This window comes from Equus caballus, chromosome 6 (assembly GCF_041296265.1).
Source record: "Equus caballus isolate H_3958 breed thoroughbred chromosome 6, TB-T2T, whole genome shotgun sequence".
Taxonomy (NCBI): domain Eukaryota; kingdom Metazoa; phylum Chordata; class Mammalia; order Perissodactyla; family Equidae; genus Equus; species Equus caballus.
This window is the reverse complement of record NC_091689.1, coordinates 42,257,412-42,278,880: the sequence shown is the minus strand read 5'-3', so window position 1 is coordinate 42,278,880 and position 21,469 is coordinate 42,257,412. Positions and strand designations below refer to the sequence as shown.

Below are 21,469 nucleotides of genomic sequence, written 5' to 3'. Positions count from 1 at the left end.
CAGTTTACATACAGTAAAATTCTAAGACTTATTTTGAAATAATTTTTTCTGCTGTCAATTTCCCATATCTTTGAGAAGTAAATGTGTGATTCAGTAGGTAGTGATTGTTATTGCTTTGCTATTTGGGGGCATATTTTCTCTCTTAAAAATAATACCATTGCTATGTAGAAAAATTTCACATTTTTTAAAAAACACTTTTATCAGAAGATTCTGCATTTCCCATCCTTTTATGCCTACTGTAACATGTGCCCCTTATGTATATATAAAAAAGAAGAAGAAGTGTAGTAACCATGTTTTCTAAATTATGTCTGGCATTTGACAAGCAGTAGAACCTAAGGGAGGATGCAGAGAAGACAGGATCATCCCAACTGACAATAATAATTCGTCTACCAAATGCAAGCATGGTCATTTGCCCATTCCAACAGAACTTCCCCACCAGATGTTTCATTCCAAACCTGTGTAGGGGAGGAGTTGTTGTTATAATTTTTGCCAAAAAATTGATAGCAGATAAATGATGAAATTGTTGAATCATTAATACAGGAAGGTAATGAATTACAGAGTTTGTTTTCATCTATTTTGGACAGCAAGTGCTTCTGGTGACCTTCAAGATCTCATCAGCATTTAGTCCTCTCTCAGCACACCCTGATAGTCACTCATATATATCCCTGCAACTTTCATATGCTTCATGGACAGCTTGAAGAGTATCTTAGATATTTACTCATAGGAACAGTTCTACTTTTTTTTGGCAGTGTACCACAAATCCAAACATTAGCTGTTCTGTATAATGTTGGCTCTGTTGTGAAATCAAGACACACTTAGCTCTTGATCATCCTAGAAGGTGGAGAAATGAATGCCGTGATACCGCTGGCATTCTTCTAGCAAATGTCATAGCAAACAGACTTGGAATGCAGTGCAAGCTAAAGAAAAGGCAAGCAAGCCCCCACGGTAGCACAGTGTGGACAGCTGGTATGGGCATGTTATCCATCTATGACTGGAAAAAGTTAAGTAAACAGTGGGACAGTGACAAAGTACAGGGATTAATTGCTTAAAGCATTCAATAATTCTTAAAACAGACATCTAAATAAATGGAAGTATTCTGGAGTTTGAGTTCTGAGAAACAGTATAAGAAGACTTTTTATTTTCCTTTAGTGACAGAGACTTCCTAAGACAAGAAGACACAACAAATGGCATGGCCTAAAAGTGTTAGTATAACAATAACAGGTGTACCTCATGGGACTGCACGTTTCTAAGGGAGGTTTGTATCCTGAAATTTTCTGTTCATATTATACTATCACACATGAGGCAGAAAAGACATACTATTGTGAAATAGAAAAGTCAAAATGAAAGAAAAGGCTAGGATAAATCTTTTTGTACGCCTCATCCCAGATGTCACTGTGAACCCACCACTTAGCTTTAGCTCTTGAGGCTCATGCTAAGCTCTTTTTCCCCCTCAGCTCTCCAACACAAATCAGTGGATTTAAGACATAATTCACAAGGGATTTTGACAGGATTTGAGTAAATCCCCCCTACACAAACTCCCTTGCCTTGCCAGCTATTTTTAAAGGCAGAGATTTAGAAAGCAGAAGATCCTCAGTTCATCTATCTGTCTTGTGATGGCCCTTGCCATGAAGATAGGAGGAAATTTGCCTATGAATGCATTATGAGATGCTTACCTAAACTTTTTTTCAAACACTGTGTTGGATAGAACCACACCACAGAAATCATCTCTGCGTGGTGTTTCTAAGTCCAGTAACAGTCAATATTTTGAATATCAACAGTATCATCAGAATTTGAGTTTAAAATAATCAATCATTTTCACTATGGAATTGGAAGATTTTATATATACTGATTGAATTAGGAAAAGTAAATGCAAATGCTAAAAGCCCAGTCTTGACAAGGATATGGGGAATCAGGGATAACTAATACCTTACTGTTGTTCTTTTAAATTAGTTCATCTTTCTGGAAATTAGTGGGTCTCAAAATTACCTGGAAAGCTTCTTAAAAGTATAGATGCCCCTCCCCTGAAATTCAGATTCAGTAGGTCAGGAGTAGAGCATAGACTTCCATTTTCAATAATTTCTTTATGTTTGAGAACCACTGTTTGTAAAGCAGCTCTGATAGATGTTTTTAAGTTCTGCGGCTTTCCACAACTATTGACCTAATCATTCTCGAGCTCTTCCACAAGGAAATCTACTTCCCTTTCATAGATATTTCCCTCAGTAGGTGCTTTGGATTGATGTCCATGTGCTAAGAATCTCCTTATCCATTTTTGCTTTGTATACTATAGTTTAGCATAACATAAATCTTCTTATATCGTTAAAAATGGGGTTTATTTCTGTTTTTTGTTGTCCTTTTGTTTTGGAGTGATTTTCTAGAGAAGCTAGAAAATACCTCCAAAAAAGCAAAACTCTGGAATATTGGACCATATAATGCATCACATATAAAACTATAACTATCCATAAAAAAGCTGAAGGTGTAGTTTTTGAAAGGCATTTAGTTATTGTAGCACAATAAGGGATGAGACTAATGGTTGACTCTTTTAATGAAACATGGGGGGAAAGAGTACAAAGAATGTCCAGAGTTTATTGGGACCTTGTTTAAATGAGTCAGGGAAGCTGAGTTTTGTTTAAAATATTCATGGAAGAGTTGCTGGATTCCAGTGCTTCTTAAAAGAAAGCCGTTCTATTTTTTCTGAGGTTCTTTTCTTTATTTTAGACCTTTTATCTCTAAATTGCTTTACTCTGTTGCTAGTTCTTCTTCGGATGTCATTGTCTTACAGCCCTAAAGAAGAGTGGGTAGGCTTTTGTACAAACAAATATTTATTTCAAATTTAACCAAATACTAGAATTGCTGTAAATATCACCTCCATTTTCTTGAGCAGAATTTCAGTATCACCATAAATGACGTTTAACATTGTGACAAAAAAACAAATAATTCACAGAGATTCTAAGTTGTATCCAGTCTAGCAGCACTGAAGCCATCGTTGTATATTATCCTTTTGAACTAGACTGAATAAGGAAGAGCCTCAGGACCCCAAAGAGGCTGTCATCGCTCCCTAAGTCCTGTCAGTGCCTCCGCCTCAGACGTTTCCTCGTCTGCTCGGTCCGTCTGCTCATGGCTCTGCCCACCATCACCTTCCTAGTGCAGCAATGACTGAATAAGAGACATGGATTTTTAGCGATCTATTTTTCTTTTTTGGAGAATGGTGGTAAAGAAAAAGTTTGAAAAGAAGACGGGAAAAATATTTATAGTGTATTTTTTATCTTCAAGGTCACTTAAATTTGGAAGCATAAATTTACACTCTGCCTAAAAACATTATACTAAATGAAATAAGTCAGATACTAAAGGGCAAATACTATATGGTTCCATTTATGAGGTACCTAGAGTAGTTAAATTCATAGAGACAATAAATAGAATGGTGGTTGCCAGGAGCAGGAGACAAGGAAGGACTGGGGAGTTAAGGTTTAATGGTTACAGAGTTTTAGTTGGAGAAGATGAGAAAGTTCTGGAGAAGGATCATGATGATGATTGCACAACATTGTGAATATACTTAATGTCACAAAACTATACACTTAAAAATGGTTAAAATGGTAAATTTTATGTATATTTTACCACAATAAAAAAATACATTGTGCTTATTGTTGTAATGTTTGTGGTGTGACATTGTCATTCAGAAATTTTTTTTTTTACTTTTTATTAAGATTATGATAGTTTACAACCTTGTGAAATTTCAGTTGTACGTTATTGTCAGTCATGTTGTAGGTGCACCCCTTCACCCTTTGTGCCCACCCCCCAACCCCCGTTTCCCCTGGTAGCCACCAATCAGTTCTCTTTGTCCACATGTTTAACTTCCACCTATGAGTGGAGTCATACAGAGATCGTCTTTCTCTATCTGGCTTATTTCACTTAACATAATACCCTCAAGGTCCGTTGTTGTGAATGGGACTATTTTATCATTTTTTATGGCTGAGTAGTATTCCATTGCATATATATACCATATCTTCTTTATCCAATCATCAGTTGATGGGCACTTAGGTTGCTTCGACGTCTTGGCTATTGTGAATAATGCTGCAATGAACACAGGGGTGCATGGGACTTTTGGAATTGCTGATTTCAAGTTCTTTGGATAGATACCCAGTAGTGGGATGGCCGGGTCATATGGTATTTCTATTTTTAATTTTTTGAGAAATCTCCATACTGTTTTCCATAGTGGCTGTGCCAGTTTGCATTCCCACCAGCAGTGTATGAAGTTTCCTTTTTCTCCACAACCTCTCCAACATTTGTCGCTTTTTGTTTTGATTATTTTTGCCATTTTAACAGGTGTAAGCTGATGTCTTAGGGTAGTTTTGATTTGGATTTCCCTGATGATCAGTGATGATGAGCATCTTTTCATGTCTCTCTTGGCCATCCATGTATCTTCTTTGGAGAAATGTCTGTTCATGTCCCCTGCCCATGTTTTGATCGGCTTGTTTGATTTTTTGTTGTTGAGCTGTGTGAGTTCTTTATTATATTATGGAGATTAACCCTTTCTCGGATATATAACTTGTAAATATTTTTTCCCAATTAGTGGGTTGTTTTTTTGTTTCAATCCTGTTTTCCCTTTCCTTGAAGAAGCTCAGAAAATACTTTTTATTTTAAAAAGCACTTTTTGAGTTATAATACACATACAGTAAATGCATACATTTTAAGTGGACAGTGTGGTGAGTTTTGACAGATGTATATACTGTGTAACTGCCACCACAGTCAAGCTGTAATACATTTCCAAAAAGTTCTCTTGTGTTCCTTTCCAGTCCTTCTGCAGCCCCCACCCCCAGTCCCTGACAGCCACTGATCTGCTTTCTATCTCTTTGTGGATTAGATTACAATTATTTTTATATTTTCTGAACAAATGGAAAAAATACAAGCTTTTGTTTTTTCTAACAAATGGAGATACAAACATCAAGTTTTGCCATTCTGAGAAGCAGGGAGAAGCTTCATAACAGAAGTATCAATATCAGTAAAACTGTTTTCTAAACTTGTCCTAATATAAAGTGTGTTGGAATGCTCGTTTTTCAGAAAAAGTGAGGAGAAAAACTGAGCACAGCTTTTCCATACAAAATTTTGTTCAGTCAACCTCATTTACAGAGCTATAACTACCAGCAGTTTCTGCCTTTATTGTGTGGTTTTTGATTCTTTTCAAGGACTTCTGAAAAATAAAAGTCAGGCTATATTAGGATAACTTCTCTACCCATCCTCATGTCAGTGTATTTCTTAATATAGATCAGTTTCTTTCGCTTATTTCAGGAGATAGAGAGACATAAGACAAGCAGTAAACAAGAGGATTCCAAATTGTGCTATGCAAAGGGCTTGCCACTATGCTGCAACGTTACCCAGGGCAGGACCCCAGCATGCACTGTGGGCTCAAATGCCCTAAGATAGTCTATTTTTGGTGACATTCGAAAGTTACTTTCCAGCATCAAAACATAAATATGATACTTACTTTATATTTCATATTCATTGAATAGTATAGCAATTTATCATAGTCCTCCCTGTGACTGTTGAATCCAGGCGTTAAACAGCAGCATTTTATTCTTCGTTCTTTAAAAATAATTTTTGTAATATAAGAATTCTACTTATAATACATCTCTAGCAGTAGCATCCTGAACTTTCTGCTTCCAGAATTATCTAATCTCTCCTCTTTGCCTCCAAGTTAGTCTTTCTAAAACCTTGGTGAATTTTTCTGGAACTTCTGATGCTCCTATATTATATTCAAAATCAAATCATTCCTTATTCAGCATTTTGAGTCCCTGTCTGCCAGGTTCTGGTTAGAACCCTCAAGGAGTCCGCAATCTATGTTTATTCCTTACCGCCATTCCAGACCACCTGTACTCTGATTCAAAGCTGCTTTTTCAGGTTCTCTCTGTTTCCTTTCCCTATAGAAACCCCCAATCCAGTTCTGCAGTGTATCCTCACATATGACTTGTGCTTTTTAACACTTGCCACTTTCTCTGTCTGTCTTATTATCTGTCAAAGTAAGGCCCATCGCAGTGCCTGTGTCCTCAGCTGAAGACAATTTCCTTGACTACTGGGTTACTTTAGCATTTACTGCCCATATGGTTTATTGGCACCTATCATTTACTATCTCATCTCATTAGCTACATTGAAATCACAGTTAAAAAGGACAGACTTTCCACTCAAAACAAAATCATTTATACAGTATCTCTGATAATCTCTTTAAACATCTAGTCATAGGAAGCTCTATCATTTTTTAGGCTTCCCAATTCTACTTATTAATAGGAGTTAATATGTCCATTTTATAAACTGAAATCTGTATCTTTATGACTTTCCTCCCTTTAGTGTCATTTGTACCACCTAGAGAAACACAGATTCAATATCTTATTTCTGCTTTTCCTGTTGGGGCTATTCTTTTCTTTTTTTTTTTTTCCCACAGGGAAGGATTCACCCTGAGTTAACATTTGTTGCCAACCTTCCTCTTTTTTTTTCCCTTCCAAAGCCCCAGTGCATGGTTGTATATCCTAGTTGTAAGTCTAGGTAAGAACTAGAAGTAGTTCTATGTGAGCCACCACCATAGCATGGCAACTGAGAGAGGGGTGGTGTGGTTCTGTGACCAGGAAACAAACCTGGGCTGCCGAAGTGGTGCGAGCACTGAACTTTAACCACTAGGCCATCAGGGCTGGCTCCTGTTCCTGTTATTCTGATCTCTTATGCCATATGGGTAAATCCTTTTGGATTAACCTGCCCTTTTATAACCCTTTCCTCTCACCTTCCTTGGATACCCTCTACTTTTACATTGCCTCTTAAATTATGGCATCCAGAATTGAACCTACTATTCCAGTTGTCATCTGTCTAGTTAGAGAAATGTCTAATGAAATTTCTTAAATGAAATGTAAATTGGCCAAAGCTAGTGCTCTCTTTCTAGTTTTGGTTTCTTTCATATTTTCAAAGTTTGATATTCTCAACTTGAACTCTCTGCAAACTTGGGCTCCATGCTACTGGACTGAAAAAAAAAAATCCTTAAAAATATAGTGAAACACAGCTTCAAAATAAGTGAAAACATTGGAACAGTTGGGAAACCAGCACAACAAATAGAAATGGAGTCAGACTTGGAGAAGCTACCGGTTCAAGATACATTTATGAAGACCCTGCTCTATGCCAGGAGCTGTTCTTGGCACTTGGGTTACATTAGTGAACAAAACATACAAAGATCCTGCCTTCATGGATCTGCAGTCCAGCTATTTCTAAGCAAAGGCTTTAGACAAAAAAGGAAGACTGACAAATAACATCAGAGTATACAGAGTATGGAGAACAACTGCTTCCCAAATAAAAGAGAAAAAATGAGAAGCCATTTAGGCACATGCAATGCAGAAAATTAGCAATATTTGCAAAGCTTCCAGTGTTCAAAGCCATGAACCAAGACACTAGAAGGAAAGTAACATATTTTTAAAATTAAAGATAGGAGCATTATTCACAATAGCCGAAAGGTAGAACAAGCCAAATGTCCATCGACTAATGAATGCACAAACAAAGTGTGGTGTATACATACGGTAGAATATTATTCAGCTTTGAAAAAGAAGGAAATTCTGACACATGCCACTACAAGGCTGAACCTTGAGAACATTACGTTAAGTGACATAAGCCAGTCACAAAAATACTGTATAATAGCGTTTATGTGAGGTACCTAGAATAGTCAAATTCATAGAGATGAAAAGTAAATAGTGATTTATCAGCAGGGGGAGGGGAGAATGGGGAATTGTTTAATAAGTTCAGTTTGAGTTTTACAAGATCAAAAGAGTTCTGGAGGTTGGTTGCACAGCACGCTATTGAACTGTACACTTAAAAATGGTTAAGATGGTGAATTTTATGTGTATGATACCACAATTAAAAATTTAAAACATTTGCTAATAAAGACCAATAAAGTCATAGAAATAGTAAAAGAAACTTTTGAAGACATAAGCCATAAACATAGTATGGTTGGGGAAGCAGACCTGGTACATGTAGAAAAATTAATTGAAGGACGTTTACAGAGCAAATGCCTGTTAATATAATCTGAACCGTGGAAGTGCTGAAAGGAAGTACTGAATAGAGAGAAATTAGCAGTGAGGCGAGGAGCCAGATTTTGAAGGAGAGAAAGGTACAGGTATTTCAGGTAGAGCATAGCATAAACCTAAACGAAAACAAGTAGTAACCTGGTGACACAGGGTCCTTGGAGGACAGTGAGAAAGAAATAGTTTGAAAATTGTAACTGGTCAAATATTCGGCCAAAGCGTTTGATGTGGTAAGAAACCTGATGAAAATGACATTAGAGGAATAGGATAGAGTAGAATGATGGAGAAATCAGAGAAGGGGTTTTAAGAATAATACAGGCCCATGATAAAAGGATGGTGGTGACTCTGATAGTGAACACGCAGGTACAAAGCAGTGGGTTCATTAAAACCTATGAGAAAGGATGAACCAACAAAACCTGAATCTTGGTTATGGAGAGCAAAGAAGAAATCGAATTATTTAAATGTTATCAGCCTATGGACCAAGGAATATGGTGATTTAATTAACACTGAAAGGGAAATTTGTTATAGTGGATGGAAAACTTTATGTAGTGTTGACATTTTACGTTAAAGATATTTCTGGGTACCTAAATAAAGGCAACCTCAAGAGGAGATAACATGTTCAGAGACCAAAGGTCGAAAGATCAGGCATTTCAGTCAGGCTTGCCCACACAGGCTCACCTTCAGGCTGGTTTTCATTGAGCTTAATTAAGGTTGTGTACCTGCCATGTTCTCTGAGACCTCTGTAAGAGAAGTTGGAGAAAATAATAACTGAAAGGATTTCTTCGAGAAATGAGACAAAGAGTGGAAGAGATGTCCTAGTAGTTTACTACTTACTCTGGGTAGTTGATTGATTAAATAACAAGTAAAAGCGGCATCAGAATCAAGGAGGCATTTATAAGAGAATCTCTCTTCCAAATTTTCTTAAAATTGGAGTCATTTAACTGTGCCTACATGTCCATGACAATAATACATCAAAAGCTACTGATCTCATGCTTTCATCTGATCTCTTTCCTGATGTTTTCAGGATTATAGAATTTATGAAACATGATTATTTAATCATTCAATTTGAAATACCCAGTTGGAGGAAGAGGGAAAAATAAACCTTGGTAACACCCTTCATTCATATTCCTTTTCTGTCCTGCATTTCTTTCTCGTTTTTTTTGGTGAGGAAGGTTGGCACTGAGCTAACGTCTGTTACCAATCTTCCTCTTTGTTTTGCTTGAGGAAGAGTGTCCCTGAGCTAACATCTTGGACAGTCTTCCACTATTTTGTATATCAGACACCACCACAGCATGGCTTGATGAGCAGTGTGTAGGTCTGCGCCCAGGATCCGAACCTGCAAACCCCAGGCCACCAAACAGAGTGCACAAACTTAACACTACGCCAGTGGGCCGGCTCCTATCCTGTATTTCTGTTAAACACACACGTAATTTAAGACTCACTCTTAATTTGTTCACCACCATCATCCCAACACTACTTATATATCTCTTGTTTACTCGTGATAGAAGGCTGATGTTGCGCATTCTCAAGGACTCACGAATTATCAGAGGATTTTAAGTTCATTTGCCTTGGATATTTGCTTCTTGTTTCTGAAATTTGCTCAGAAGAGGGAAGGGGACAGGGGAAGGTGGTCTTACTACTTCTTTAGCTTCAATTCCACGGCAGAGTACTTTTAGAGACATCTTGATTCTATTAGAATTTGCAGGTCAAAGGGCAGCTTCTACTGTCCTGTAGTTGAAAGCACCAGGGATGGAGTCACTAGACCACTTGAGTGACTTCGAGTTGGGTTTGCGCTAGTACTACTCGCTGTGCAAGTAATATGGCATGTTAGCCATGCGGTAGTGGGTTGCTAATCACTTTAAAAGGTTCTGTGTCCACATTTTCAATTCTTTTTTTTTTTACTGAGGAAAAGACACTAACAGAACAAGGAGAGTAATTTGGCAGGAAGAGCATTGCAGGTCTTATTTTGCTCTGGGCTCGTGGCGTACATATATTACCTTTCCCATTTTATGTGCTTGTCTTACTCCCTAGGGGCTCATGGGAAATGAAGTCAGTGTGTGCTCTACTAGCAAGTCCTTTTCTGTGGATAGCCTTTAGTTAGTGAAGCTCTTAAAGTCAGTTACGAATCCCGTCAAGCTTCATTCTTCTTTAAAATAGCCATGTTAGAATTAGAATAGGTGACTTCCAGATCTCAAGCAATTGACTCTGATTGAAAAGGAACTATTTCTGGTATTTTTATTTTCTTCTTTATAGTTTTCTGTATCTTCCAGCTTTTCTTCAATGAATGCATGTTACTTTTATCAAAAAATATGTTTTCAAAGAAGCAATTATATTAAGAGTAGGTGGCTACTGAAATAAGATTCTTTTTGTAGTTTGCTTTTTTTCCGTTCTGAATTCCATTCCCTCCGAAAAGCAGGTTACTTTTAACAAAATTTTGTAGTTTAGACACTTTTGAGTGCTCTCTGTAAAATTTAACCACATAAGTTCAACTACACTGTATGGTCTTTTCTATTAGATATATTAAGGGAACAGCAGGATTTTTTTTTTATTCTCAAAAAGTTAGATGATTGTTACTATTGGTCAACTTTAATATTCCTCCAGATTTTTATAAAGAGGTTGTTCTTCACTATAGTGTCCATTTCAAATCTGTAGACAAGATATCATTACCATCTCTGTCTCTTTCCAAAAACAAAAGAAAAACCTAAAAGCTAGTATACCCATAAAAGATGCTGACATTATCCAGAGTTTATATGATTACACGTACAGTGTATAATCAAAGCATTTTATTCTCTTAACTATGAATTGCCCTTTTTAGGCACATACACATGTTGACGAAAATAATCCCTAACCAATCTATAAATGAAAATTTGGGTGAGTTTATTCTGAGCTGAAGTCTGAGGACCATGGCCCGGGGCCTTTCTTCCCAAAGGAAGAAAGGGCACCAAAGAAGTGAGGTATACAGAGTGGTTATATACCCCCATACAGGACGTTTCACATATGATTGAAATGTCCCTCCCACAATAGTCACAAGATTGCCCTGTCGACAGTGCTTGATGGACACAGCAGGTAGTGGGTCTGCTGTCTCAGAGGGTGTAGCAGGAGGCAAGCCTATTGTCTCGAGCTGGGTGGTCACAGGTGAGCGCAGCAATCAGTTCCTAGCCTAAGGAAAGATGCTTAATCCTTAAGGGAATGCCAACGTTGGGAGGGGGAGGGAAGTTGCACCTTTATCTCAAGGGTCTTTGTTCTTGCCATAGGGAATATCTAAAGCAGATATACAATGCGTGCTCAACAGCCACGGTCAGGCCCTTTTGGAAAGACAAGGTCAGGCCGAATTAGATTTACACCAAATGGCTTCCTCATATTCTCCAATATATCCTATTGCTTGCCATTTTTATTTGTCACACGTGTAGAAATCAATATCAAGAGTATACTTTTAAAATGGAAAGGACAATGGTATGTTAATCTGTTAGGAAATTTTTAGAAGGTAAGAGCCATGGGTATGGGAGAAAAAGTTTGATTCTGTGTAGTTCATAGTATATTATCAATGCTCAATAAAAAATAAATAGCATCGATGACATAATAAAATTTCTATTTGAATTGTATATAAAAAGAAAAAACTTCAGATTATGTATCTTATTGAAAAGGCATTATTGCATTGGCTCAGACTCCAGTGCCACATTCTTTATTTTAAAATTTAGAATCTGAATTGTCACCTGTTATATCCTATTGCAGTTTGGGAATGTGACATTTTACCCCAGAGATTAACTGTACCACACTAGCTGGCTAAGCATATCATTTATAAAAGATTTTGGAATTCAGGCAAAATGCTTCAACAATATAAAATAATTTTTACTATTTCATATTATGATGCTTTCCTTAAGCACACAGTGGAACTCAGATTCCATCACCTTTGTATCTTGCATTCAGCAAAGATGCTCATGATTGGATCTAATTGGATAGAGTAATTTATCTTTCATTCATCTTCTATTAGTTTACTGCTGCTAAATATATAATTCTGACATTGGTGCACAGAAATGCAGCAACCTTATTGAGAAAGCACTTTTCTCATTCCAGCTTTGTCAGCCTTTGAGCTTCCCAAAAGGGAACAGATGACAGCAATCAACAGGAAACTGCATAGTGAGACCATCTTGAACTCCTTCACCTTTAAGCTCATTTCACCACTTAACATATTTTTTTCAAGTGGTCAGTGGATATATTTAGACTGTTGTTATCCCTTTGGTGTTGACTAGAGCTTCATGGGATAAGCCATCTGCCATTTCTTTGAATTGTATAGAGTGTGGGGACAGTGGGAAGTTGTACTGGAGTCAGTGAGAATCTTCTTCCCTTCCAACAGCAAAGACTAGTTAAACAAGTCTTCATTTCCATGATGTAAACTCATCTACAACCTCTATTTGTTAGTACTTCTTGTTCAAGTTTCCCAGACCTACCCATCCAGATTATAGAATATCCTTGTCAGAAAATTCAAAAGATAGTCTCCGTGTGACTGCTATTGAGGTATAATTATTTTAACAAAAGACAGAAGCAAGGTTAGACTCAGGCACTGCATTCTCAGGTTCAGCATTTCCTCAGGTCAAAAGCTCAGGCCACTGATATGGTTCTTGTAAATCAAATCTGTCTTCTTACGGATGACTTCCATAGAAGATGAACTATTGAGGGATGCATTTTGGACTGTGAGACTGTTCACCAACTTCATTCTGATTATTTTGTAAATTTCTCATGTTTACCCCTTACTAAATTTCACCTTCTTTTCCTTCTGGATATCAACCAAAAAGTAGTTAGCTAAACCACAAGGAATCTGTAAAGTTTGCTGTTGTTTCAGACTGTACAATTCATTGCCAAATAAAGCCATAACTGGGAACTTATTTGCATTGATGAGATAAAAAGAGTTATGGATATCCAGAATGTCCCAGGAACAGATGGCTGGCTGATTTTTCTAAAGCTTATTTACTAACATTTACAATTTGTTACACACCCTATGCATAAAAATGTGGTCAGTTTCAGTAATGCCTCTGTTTGTCTGGAAGCTACAAAATACTTATCAAAAGAATTAGTTAAATGGGAAAAGTGTATAGGAGGCAGGATTATTCTTACTTAAAAATAAGTCATTAACGGGCCGGCCAGTGGTGTAGCAGTTAAGTTCGCACCCTCTGCTTGGTCGACGGGGGGTCGCAGGCCAGGATCCCAGGCACAGACCTACGCACCACTTGTCAAGCCATGCTGTGGCAGGGATCCCACATATAAACTAGAGGAAGATGGGCACAGATGTTAGCTCAGGGCCAGTCTTCCTCAGCAAAGCAAGGAGGATTGCCTGCGGATGTTAGCTCAGGGCTAATCTTCCTCAAAAAAAAAAAAAAGTCATTAACTTTGTTTACTTTTCAAGTTTAACTGCAGCTATATCTAGGAACTCTTTATAAGATGTCAGTATAACAACATAGTAAAGACATTTAGAGTCAGAAAAACCTGAATGGGATTCCTGGTTGCATCATTTACTTCAAGTTTGAATTTGGGCAAGCTATATAAACTCTCAAAAGCCTTAGTTTCTTCGCCCATAAAATGGGGGTAACAATAATAGTAACTTCAAAGGATTGTAGTGAGGATTAAATGAAAGTCTTGGCATTTTCTTTGTTTTGCAGGCAAGAAGCTCTTCTCGCTGCCATTAGTGAAAAAGATGCCAATATAGCTCTTTTGGAGCTTTCATCCTCTAAGAAAAAGACCCAAGAGGAAGTGGCTGCGCTAAAGCGGGAGAAGGATCGGCTGGTGCAGCAGCTCAAACAGCAGGTATGCTGCAGCGAGCGGTGCTGGCACCAGCTCTCCACTGTCCTCTACTCGGCCTCTGCCAGCTGATGTTTCAGGGGCTCATCTGATCTTTGTATCTAGTTAATTTCATAAGCAGAGACTTTGATCTTCTTCACAAATCTCTGGCTATGTCTAGGAAATGCACACTATCCTTGGTAAGAAGACTGGTTTAGATGATGTCAAAAATCTCCTGTGAGAATGTTTTTTCACTTTGTGCAATGGCTAGTTGAAATGAGTGAAATGCTGCCCATTTGAAATGAAAAAGGCTTATTTTTTACAGCCGGTCAGATTCCTGCTACAGAAGGCACTAGGTATCTTTTTCTTTAAACAATTTCTAGTTATTCAGGGCTAGGTAAGCTCTGAAGGTAAGAGCAAAGTTTTGCTGTTTTCCAACCTAAACCCTACCCAAATTTAATGCTTAATATTTATGTAAGGCCTTTCATCTTTGAAAATAAAAGCTAAAACTTTCCCTTTTGATGATGGTAGCACAACAATGTAAATGTACTTAATGGACAGAACTATACACTTAAAAATGGTTAAAATGATAAATTTTATGTTACGTATGTTTTACCACAGTTTAAAAACTGGGGGCAGGAGGTGGGGGAATTCCTGTTGAAAATAAGCAGAAAGCTGAATTTTAAAACCTGAGTCCACTTCTTTATCTTGAATGCTCTTCACTGGCCATTCCTGTACTGTTTGCACTGTCGACAGTGCTGTCTTCCAGGATCATCTCGTGCATTCTCGGTCACATTTTCTGTACATTTCGGCTGCCCAGATTTGCTCTTCTGCCTGAAGTAATCAGACTTGGCAAGTTTTTCAAGTGAAGGAATTTCTTCTTTTCTACTTTGGGGGTTCAGTCATCAAATGATAGTATTTTTGGCATAATATTTAATGTTCAAATTAACAAGAATCAGTATTTACACAATAAAGATATTTTCTCTGTTTGTAGACCAATATTAAAACTGCTTGGAAAATAGACTTTATGTTTATTTATGTGGCTGACTTTGCTAAGAAAATACCAAAAGATGTCCCTTTTCTATAGGATAGATAACTAACCAGCAAAAAACAACCTGTTGTGTATTTACAAGTGAAAGAAAACTTTTCTAGTATCCTAAAATAGTTCGTCAGAGGAAGAGGACACTGTCCAATATTTGAATGCCTGTTAAGTAAAACAGGAAGAGTGTGCTTATTATTAAAGACACCTGTCCAGTAGTTCAAAACTGAAATTTGGCTTGTCAAAGCTGATAATATGAGTGGTGATTGCCCTGGCCTGGTAGTGGGGCAAATGGGGAGATGTTGATCAAAGGCTACAAAGTTTCAGTTACGTGAGATGAATAAGTTCTGGAGATCTAATGTACAGCATGGTTACTGGAGTTAGTAATACTGTATTGTATATTTGAAATTTGCTGAAGTCGCTCTTAAGTGTTCTCACCACACACACACAAAAATGGTAACTATGTGAGGTAATGAAAATGTCACTTAGCTTCATTGTGATAATCATTTCACAACGTATGCGTATATTAAAACTTCACGTCATATGCCTTAAATGTATACAATTTATACTTGTCGATCATACCTCAATACAGCGGGGCCAGGGGAAGCCGATAATATGAAATAGGAGGGTACTGTTGAGGAAAGGCATTCTTTCACTAGTTTGTGAGTATAGATATTTAGCAATATCAGTTCTCTTAAGTAGTTAGCCCTGAATATATGGACGTATGATTTAAGTAGTTATGGTCCCCTCCACTTTAAGACACCAAATAGAATAAAATGTCAGGCAGCCTAGAGTACTGTATCTCATTCACAGTGGCTTTTGATTACTTGCCTCTCAAGATATGTTTTTATTAAGTGAAAGTTAAGGATATTAAGTAATCCATGAACTTGTAACCTTAGAAAGGAGTGGCTAAAGAATTCTTAATATCTTTACATCTAACTATATGCCCTCAGTGTTCTGTAGTGAGGCGATCTTTGTATGGAGAAAGATAAGGTAGTTCTTGGGTGTCCTTCCTAACAGTGTTTTTCTGTCTCCCTTCCGTGTGAAGTTTCATATTCCTGCCCTCTCAAAATGTGTCTGGGATGCTATGAGCAAAAATGAACAGGTCATGCCGAAGACATCCTGATTCTTTAATTTCTCTAAATGTGTGTACTAATTTTTAGACAAAGGAGAGGCCTTTTGGAAAGAGGATATGGCGTCAATGTTGTTTTAATTTAAAGCTTCTAGTTTTTGAATTGCTGGAATGTGCCTCAATCTAAAGGCCATTTCTTAACAAGGAGACAGTCCGCGTTGACCAGGCTTTCCAGTAAGTGGAACCTCCACTGCCTGATGGGTTCTTGGCATTCATGTGAGATTCCTATTGTCAGAAAGAGGGAAGCAAGAAGGGAGTTACAGATTTAGGGGTCACCCTCTTCTAATATGGTCCCAATTTGCTTACCCCTCCAGGGTAACTTGTCTTCCTGATTCCTTCATGGCAAAGCAGCACTTGGAGAGACCACATCAGAGGAAGGGTCAGGGCCAATGAAAACAATAAAAACTAAGGTTGTTTCACAGAGTCCAGATGTGCTGGGATGGGTGCAACCACTGCATTCAGATTGTAAGTCGTGAAGAAGCCCCCACTGTGATTGTCAGGCACTCCCATTGGGTTTAACGTAAACTCAGATAGAACCCTAGAAAGCATTAATACATCTGTCTAGCCACAGCAGCTGTCCCAGATAGCCTTTCTCTCAGCGTTATTTTCTCCTTTTCACCTCAGGAATCTTACAGCCTCCATATTGTATTTGCTGTTAGTTTGGAGCCTGGCTCTGCCCTGTGTGCTATATACAGATGTGTCCTGGGCAGGCTGGGCGTTTCAAGACAGGCTAGGTTGTTTTTTTCTGGTTTTAAAAGTCAACTATAACATTATAAGAGTAAAGGCTACAAACTTAAACTGATAGGTTTTGAATCTAGACAGTCTCATTTACCCCCACAACTTTATAATACTCTACATTAGGATTAAATGTCAGACAATATATTCTTTTATTCCAACATTTTCTAGGCATGAGGGCTATAAAGACCTCGTACTTGTCTTAAAGAAGCTTAGTCTAGTGCTTAAAGTACTAGTTGTCCTAAATATTTGGCAAAACCATTCTGCAGAGGATATTCCCTGGCCTTACCCTGCTGATAGCCTCAGCAAATCATCCTTGCGTTATGTGGTTTGTTTGCCCATTCATTTCAGATTCACTGAGCGTCTTCTGTGTGTCAAAAACTGTCCTCATGGAAAGTGAATGTCTTACTGCCCAGTGACGACCTAGTAGAGAACTAATCAGACCTCCGTTGTGACTCTGGCTATCCCTTTACCAGTTAGATTACTTCTCTGAGATTCCTGTTCCTCACCTATAAAATTTGGGTAACATCACCTACCTTACAGGATTGGTGTGAGATTAATTACTTAAATACTTAAGGACTTAGATCCCCACTTCTCTTCCCTCTCAAAGATCCCTGTTCCACACGACAACCGTGCTGTAGGTGATGCGTGTACATTGAAGGAAGGGGGTTTCAGTAACTGGGCTCTCATTCTCACTCAGCTCTAATAACTTTATTCAACTTTCAGTATTGCCGTAGTGTTCAGAATTACACCACCAGCACATTGTGTTCTGCTCTTCTGGGGAAGAAGTTCTCAGAGCAGTTAGGAGAGTAAGACAGTAGTATGTTTTGTTTTGTTTTGGTTTTGTTTCTTTGTTTTTTTGAGGAAGATTAGCCCTGAGCTAACATCTGCTGCCAATCCTCTTTTTCCTGAGGAAGACTGGCCCTGAGCTAACATCCATGCCCATCTTCCTCCACTTTATATCTGGTACTTCTGCCACAGCAGTGCGATGTCCATACCCGGGATCCGAACTGGCGAACCCCAGGGCCTCTGAAGCAGAACATGCAAACTTAACCGCTGCACCACCAGGCCAGCCCCAAGTAGTACATTTTATCCTTCCTTTTTTCTACCTGTTTTTTTTTTAATGATATGCTATAATATAGCATTTTAAAAAAGATAATTCTAATGTCTTTCTTAAATCTTACATTTTCATCATTGAAGAGCATCATTTAAATGCCCACTTGCCCAAAGTTGTCAGCACTAAGAAAATTATAACTTCCAAGCATACATTCTGTTTCACTCACTTTCTGGTTCTGTGGCTTTCTGTTTGCATACGTGCCTCTCCCTTATATCCCTGACTAGTATAACTTTTCAGAATTATGTGAAAACAGAATAACTACAAAAATGGCTACCACTTATCAGTTGACTATAATATGCTGGGCTCAGTTGCTTTATAGACATCATATCTAGTCCTCACCACAACATTGGGTAATATTATCCTCATTATATAGATGAAGCATTTGAGACCCCAAAAGATGAAATCTAAATTTCCGCAAAGACTAAGTGGTGGAACCAGAATTACTGCCAATTCTCTTCTTACTCTTCCCGTCTTATGTGGACATTCCAGCCAGTTGGTAATTCTAAAGGTCGTATTGGAATTATAATACAGACAATGCTATTTCAAGTTTTTATGACACTCATTTGTTCCCCTGAGAGATAGGAAAGGATATTTATTTATACTCCATTCCTTCCCCTCTCTTTCTGCCTATGAAGAACCCGAAACAAAAAAGAAATGATATGGTTTGTCCCTGTTTTACAGATTACCAAGAGAAGTACTATGAACTTGAAGCTACAAAATAGCAGTGAAGTATAATTTCGCTTCTTTTATGTCTTTAGAGATGGCAGTACCCTATCAGGACTCAATGTGCTATGCTTCTAACAGTATGCACCCAGGAATGCTTCACATTCTGCCTGCTTTGAGCAGTCTGCAAAAGCACTGAAAGCACCAGCCAGTACCCAGCCCCCCAGACTTTGACCACCCTGCACAGACAGAGACTTTTCAGATTCAGAGTGATCACACAGGAGGGTTCGATCCCCTGGATCCCAGACCTATGGGCGCTGAAGAGATTTTCTAACCCTACAGTTATCCGGAAGGTAGCCTTGTAAGCCAGTCTCTCTCTCCTTTATATGGGGTTAAGAGAATCATCCACTTAGGCTCTGGTGCCCCTAAACCTTCGTCACCTAGGAACATGACATACATGAAATAAAAAGTGATTACAGTTCCCTTCAGAGAGCAGCCAGTCGGAATAGTCATTTCAGCATCCTATGGGTTCAAAACTATTGTTTTAAAAGTATATTTAGCTGACCACTCACTTGAGATTTAGACTGCATTAGTTTAGTTGCTCTTCAGAATGAGTTGCTTTTTAGAGAAAACAAAAACTAGAAAATCATCATGCTTTTTAAAAATAACCTGAAGGAACCACTTCTGAAAAATTAATTTTTCATAATCATAGATTACCCTGGAAACTTAGTGTTTGAAGATGATATTCACTATGAACTTTTCAACTCTTGAGTTCCATAGGCAGATGCTCTACCTTCTCTATTCAGATTTTGCCACATTAGGTCTAAGTAAGATAAATACATTGTACTGTAATGGTGAGTCAGAGAAAGACATCTGTCTTGGGAGTTTCGTTAGCGGCTTCCTGCAGCAGTCTTCCATCCCCTTTCCCTTCTCTACTTTATGAATCAATAGGCGACTAAATATTCTTATGGAGGCAGGAACTTAAGACTTAAAATTTAAGGCATATGAAGGCAGAGTGTACTTTGTTGACTATTGTATTATTGCACTTGGACCTTAAGATGACATCCTGAAATAAACTGCACAGTTAGGATATTCTACACCTCTTATTTCTAGTGGGGACTTCATGGTTTTGACAAACTATCAAAGGGAAGTGCATCACAAAGGACAGTTATTTTCAGGCCAAATATTGACTAATTTAGGGAATATATTGTGTGATGTTTTGGTCTAATTTTTTTCACTTTAAGTTTGCTATTATATATGTAGGGAGGTTTTTAAAAAATATTAGATTGAGGCTTTGTTTGTAAATTCTCACAAGCACATAAAAAGATCAAGCAAAGCTGTGTTTGGAGTGGCCACATCAGTCATCTCTTTTCTTTCTTATAAGAAGCAAGAAAGGAACCAGGACACACCTTCAGGTCCTGGCTGAAAGTCTCCTTAAGTAGATCACTCAGTTCATTAGGTGCACTTTTTACTTTTCCCCTGACAGCGGGCAATGTTGTTGGTAAACGGCGTGGTATTGCATGACAAGGATCTCAACTGCATATTCTTCACTTCTCTGTAGCACCCTACTGGTAACTTCCTCAAAGCCCATATCTCTACTAACAGTCTATTCAAGACACATTAGATTTTTCACTAACACTGTCCCCAAAATCCTTCCACCTCTTCTTCCAGCTTTCGCCCACTGCCCGATTTCAAACCACTCCCACATTTTAGGTTTTTCTTACAGCAATACCCATTCCCAGTTACCAAAATTGGCTATCTATTATTGCATAAAAATTACCTTGAATTTAGTGTCTTAAAACAACAAACATTTACTGCCTCCCATAGTTTCTGAGGATCAGGAATCTGGGAGCAGCTTAGCTGGTTGTTCTAAGGATCCTTATGAGTTTACAGTCAGGCTATTGGCCAGGTCTGCAGTTATCTGAACACGTGACGGGGCTGCAGTATTCACTTACAAGTTCACTCATGTGGCTCTTGGCTCTACACATTTAGGCTTCTCTTTAGGGTTACTTAAGGCATGGCAGCTGGCTTCCCCGTGAGCAAGTGATCCAAGAAAGAGGAAGAGAGAGCAACCAACATGGTAGCCTCAAAAGTGACATGCCATCACTTCTGCCTTGTTCTGTTGATTACGTAGACCAACCCTCTACAGCGTGGGAGGGAACAGCACAATGATGTGAATAACTGGAGACAGAGATCATTGCAGGCTGTCTTAAAGGTTGGCTACCACAACTGAATGAGTAAACAAATGTAGTATATTCATGCAATGAAATACTGCTCAGCAGTAAATAGACATGACCTACAAATACACAACAATGTGGATGAATCTCAAAAACACATTGAGCAAAAGAATGCAGACATAGAAGAATATGTACTGTATGATCCCGTATTTATATTAAACTCTAGAAAAGACGATTTTAATTTATGACCTCAGAAAGCAGATCAGATAACAAAGCAGAACTCATTCCATCTTCTCTTCCCTACCTCAGCTCGCATGAGGGGCCTGCAGTGGAGAGGACAAGTTCTGTTCTCTTTCATTCCTCTTTTTTCTTCTTCCTTTGGTATTGGGGTCCTCTAATGCTGTTGCAGTCCTCTGATGCTGCTTCTCTGGCCAGCATTGACCCCCTTGGGGTAGAGCAGTAACCAAAAGACATAAACCTGGCTGCTTTCCATAATGTCACTTCCCCCACAGGAAACTCATGCATCCTTGCCATGCCCAATAGTGAGAATGTTTAGGCTGCCTCAGTGCTTCTTTGTCCATCTTGCCATCGATCTCCAGTTGTCTTTTTTCCTCCTAAGATAAGCACAGAGCTAATCAACGTGTGATCCCTAAGTAAGTGCCAAACAAAGGAATGAGATGCTAGTCTTCTTCTCTTGTACTGCCATCCAGGCTTTAGGGTTGAATACTTTAAGATTTAGGAAAGAATTCTCTTTGAGCCCCTCTCACTTAGCTTAGGCAGAGAGGACCT

The 21,469-nt window shown here is 38.3% G+C and overlaps 1 protein-coding gene across 22 annotated transcripts in view; it reads left to right on the top strand.

The window, feature by feature from the left end:
* ERC1 (ELKS/RAB6-interacting/CAST family member 1) overlaps positions 1 to 21,469 on the top strand; it is a 516,922-nt gene that overhangs the window by 369,474 nt on the left and 125,979 nt on the right. For all 22 annotated transcript variants that reach the window (XR_011439909.1, XR_011439905.1, XR_011439904.1 and 19 more), the window contains one exon: positions 13,700 to 13,844. Coding sequence is in view for 15 of the 22 variants with exons in the window: in XM_070270826.1 (XP_070126927.1) it covers positions 13,700 to 13,844 (145 nt within the window). In the remaining 7 variants the exon portion in view is untranslated. The remainder of the gene's footprint in view (positions 1 to 13,699; positions 13,845 to 21,469) is intronic.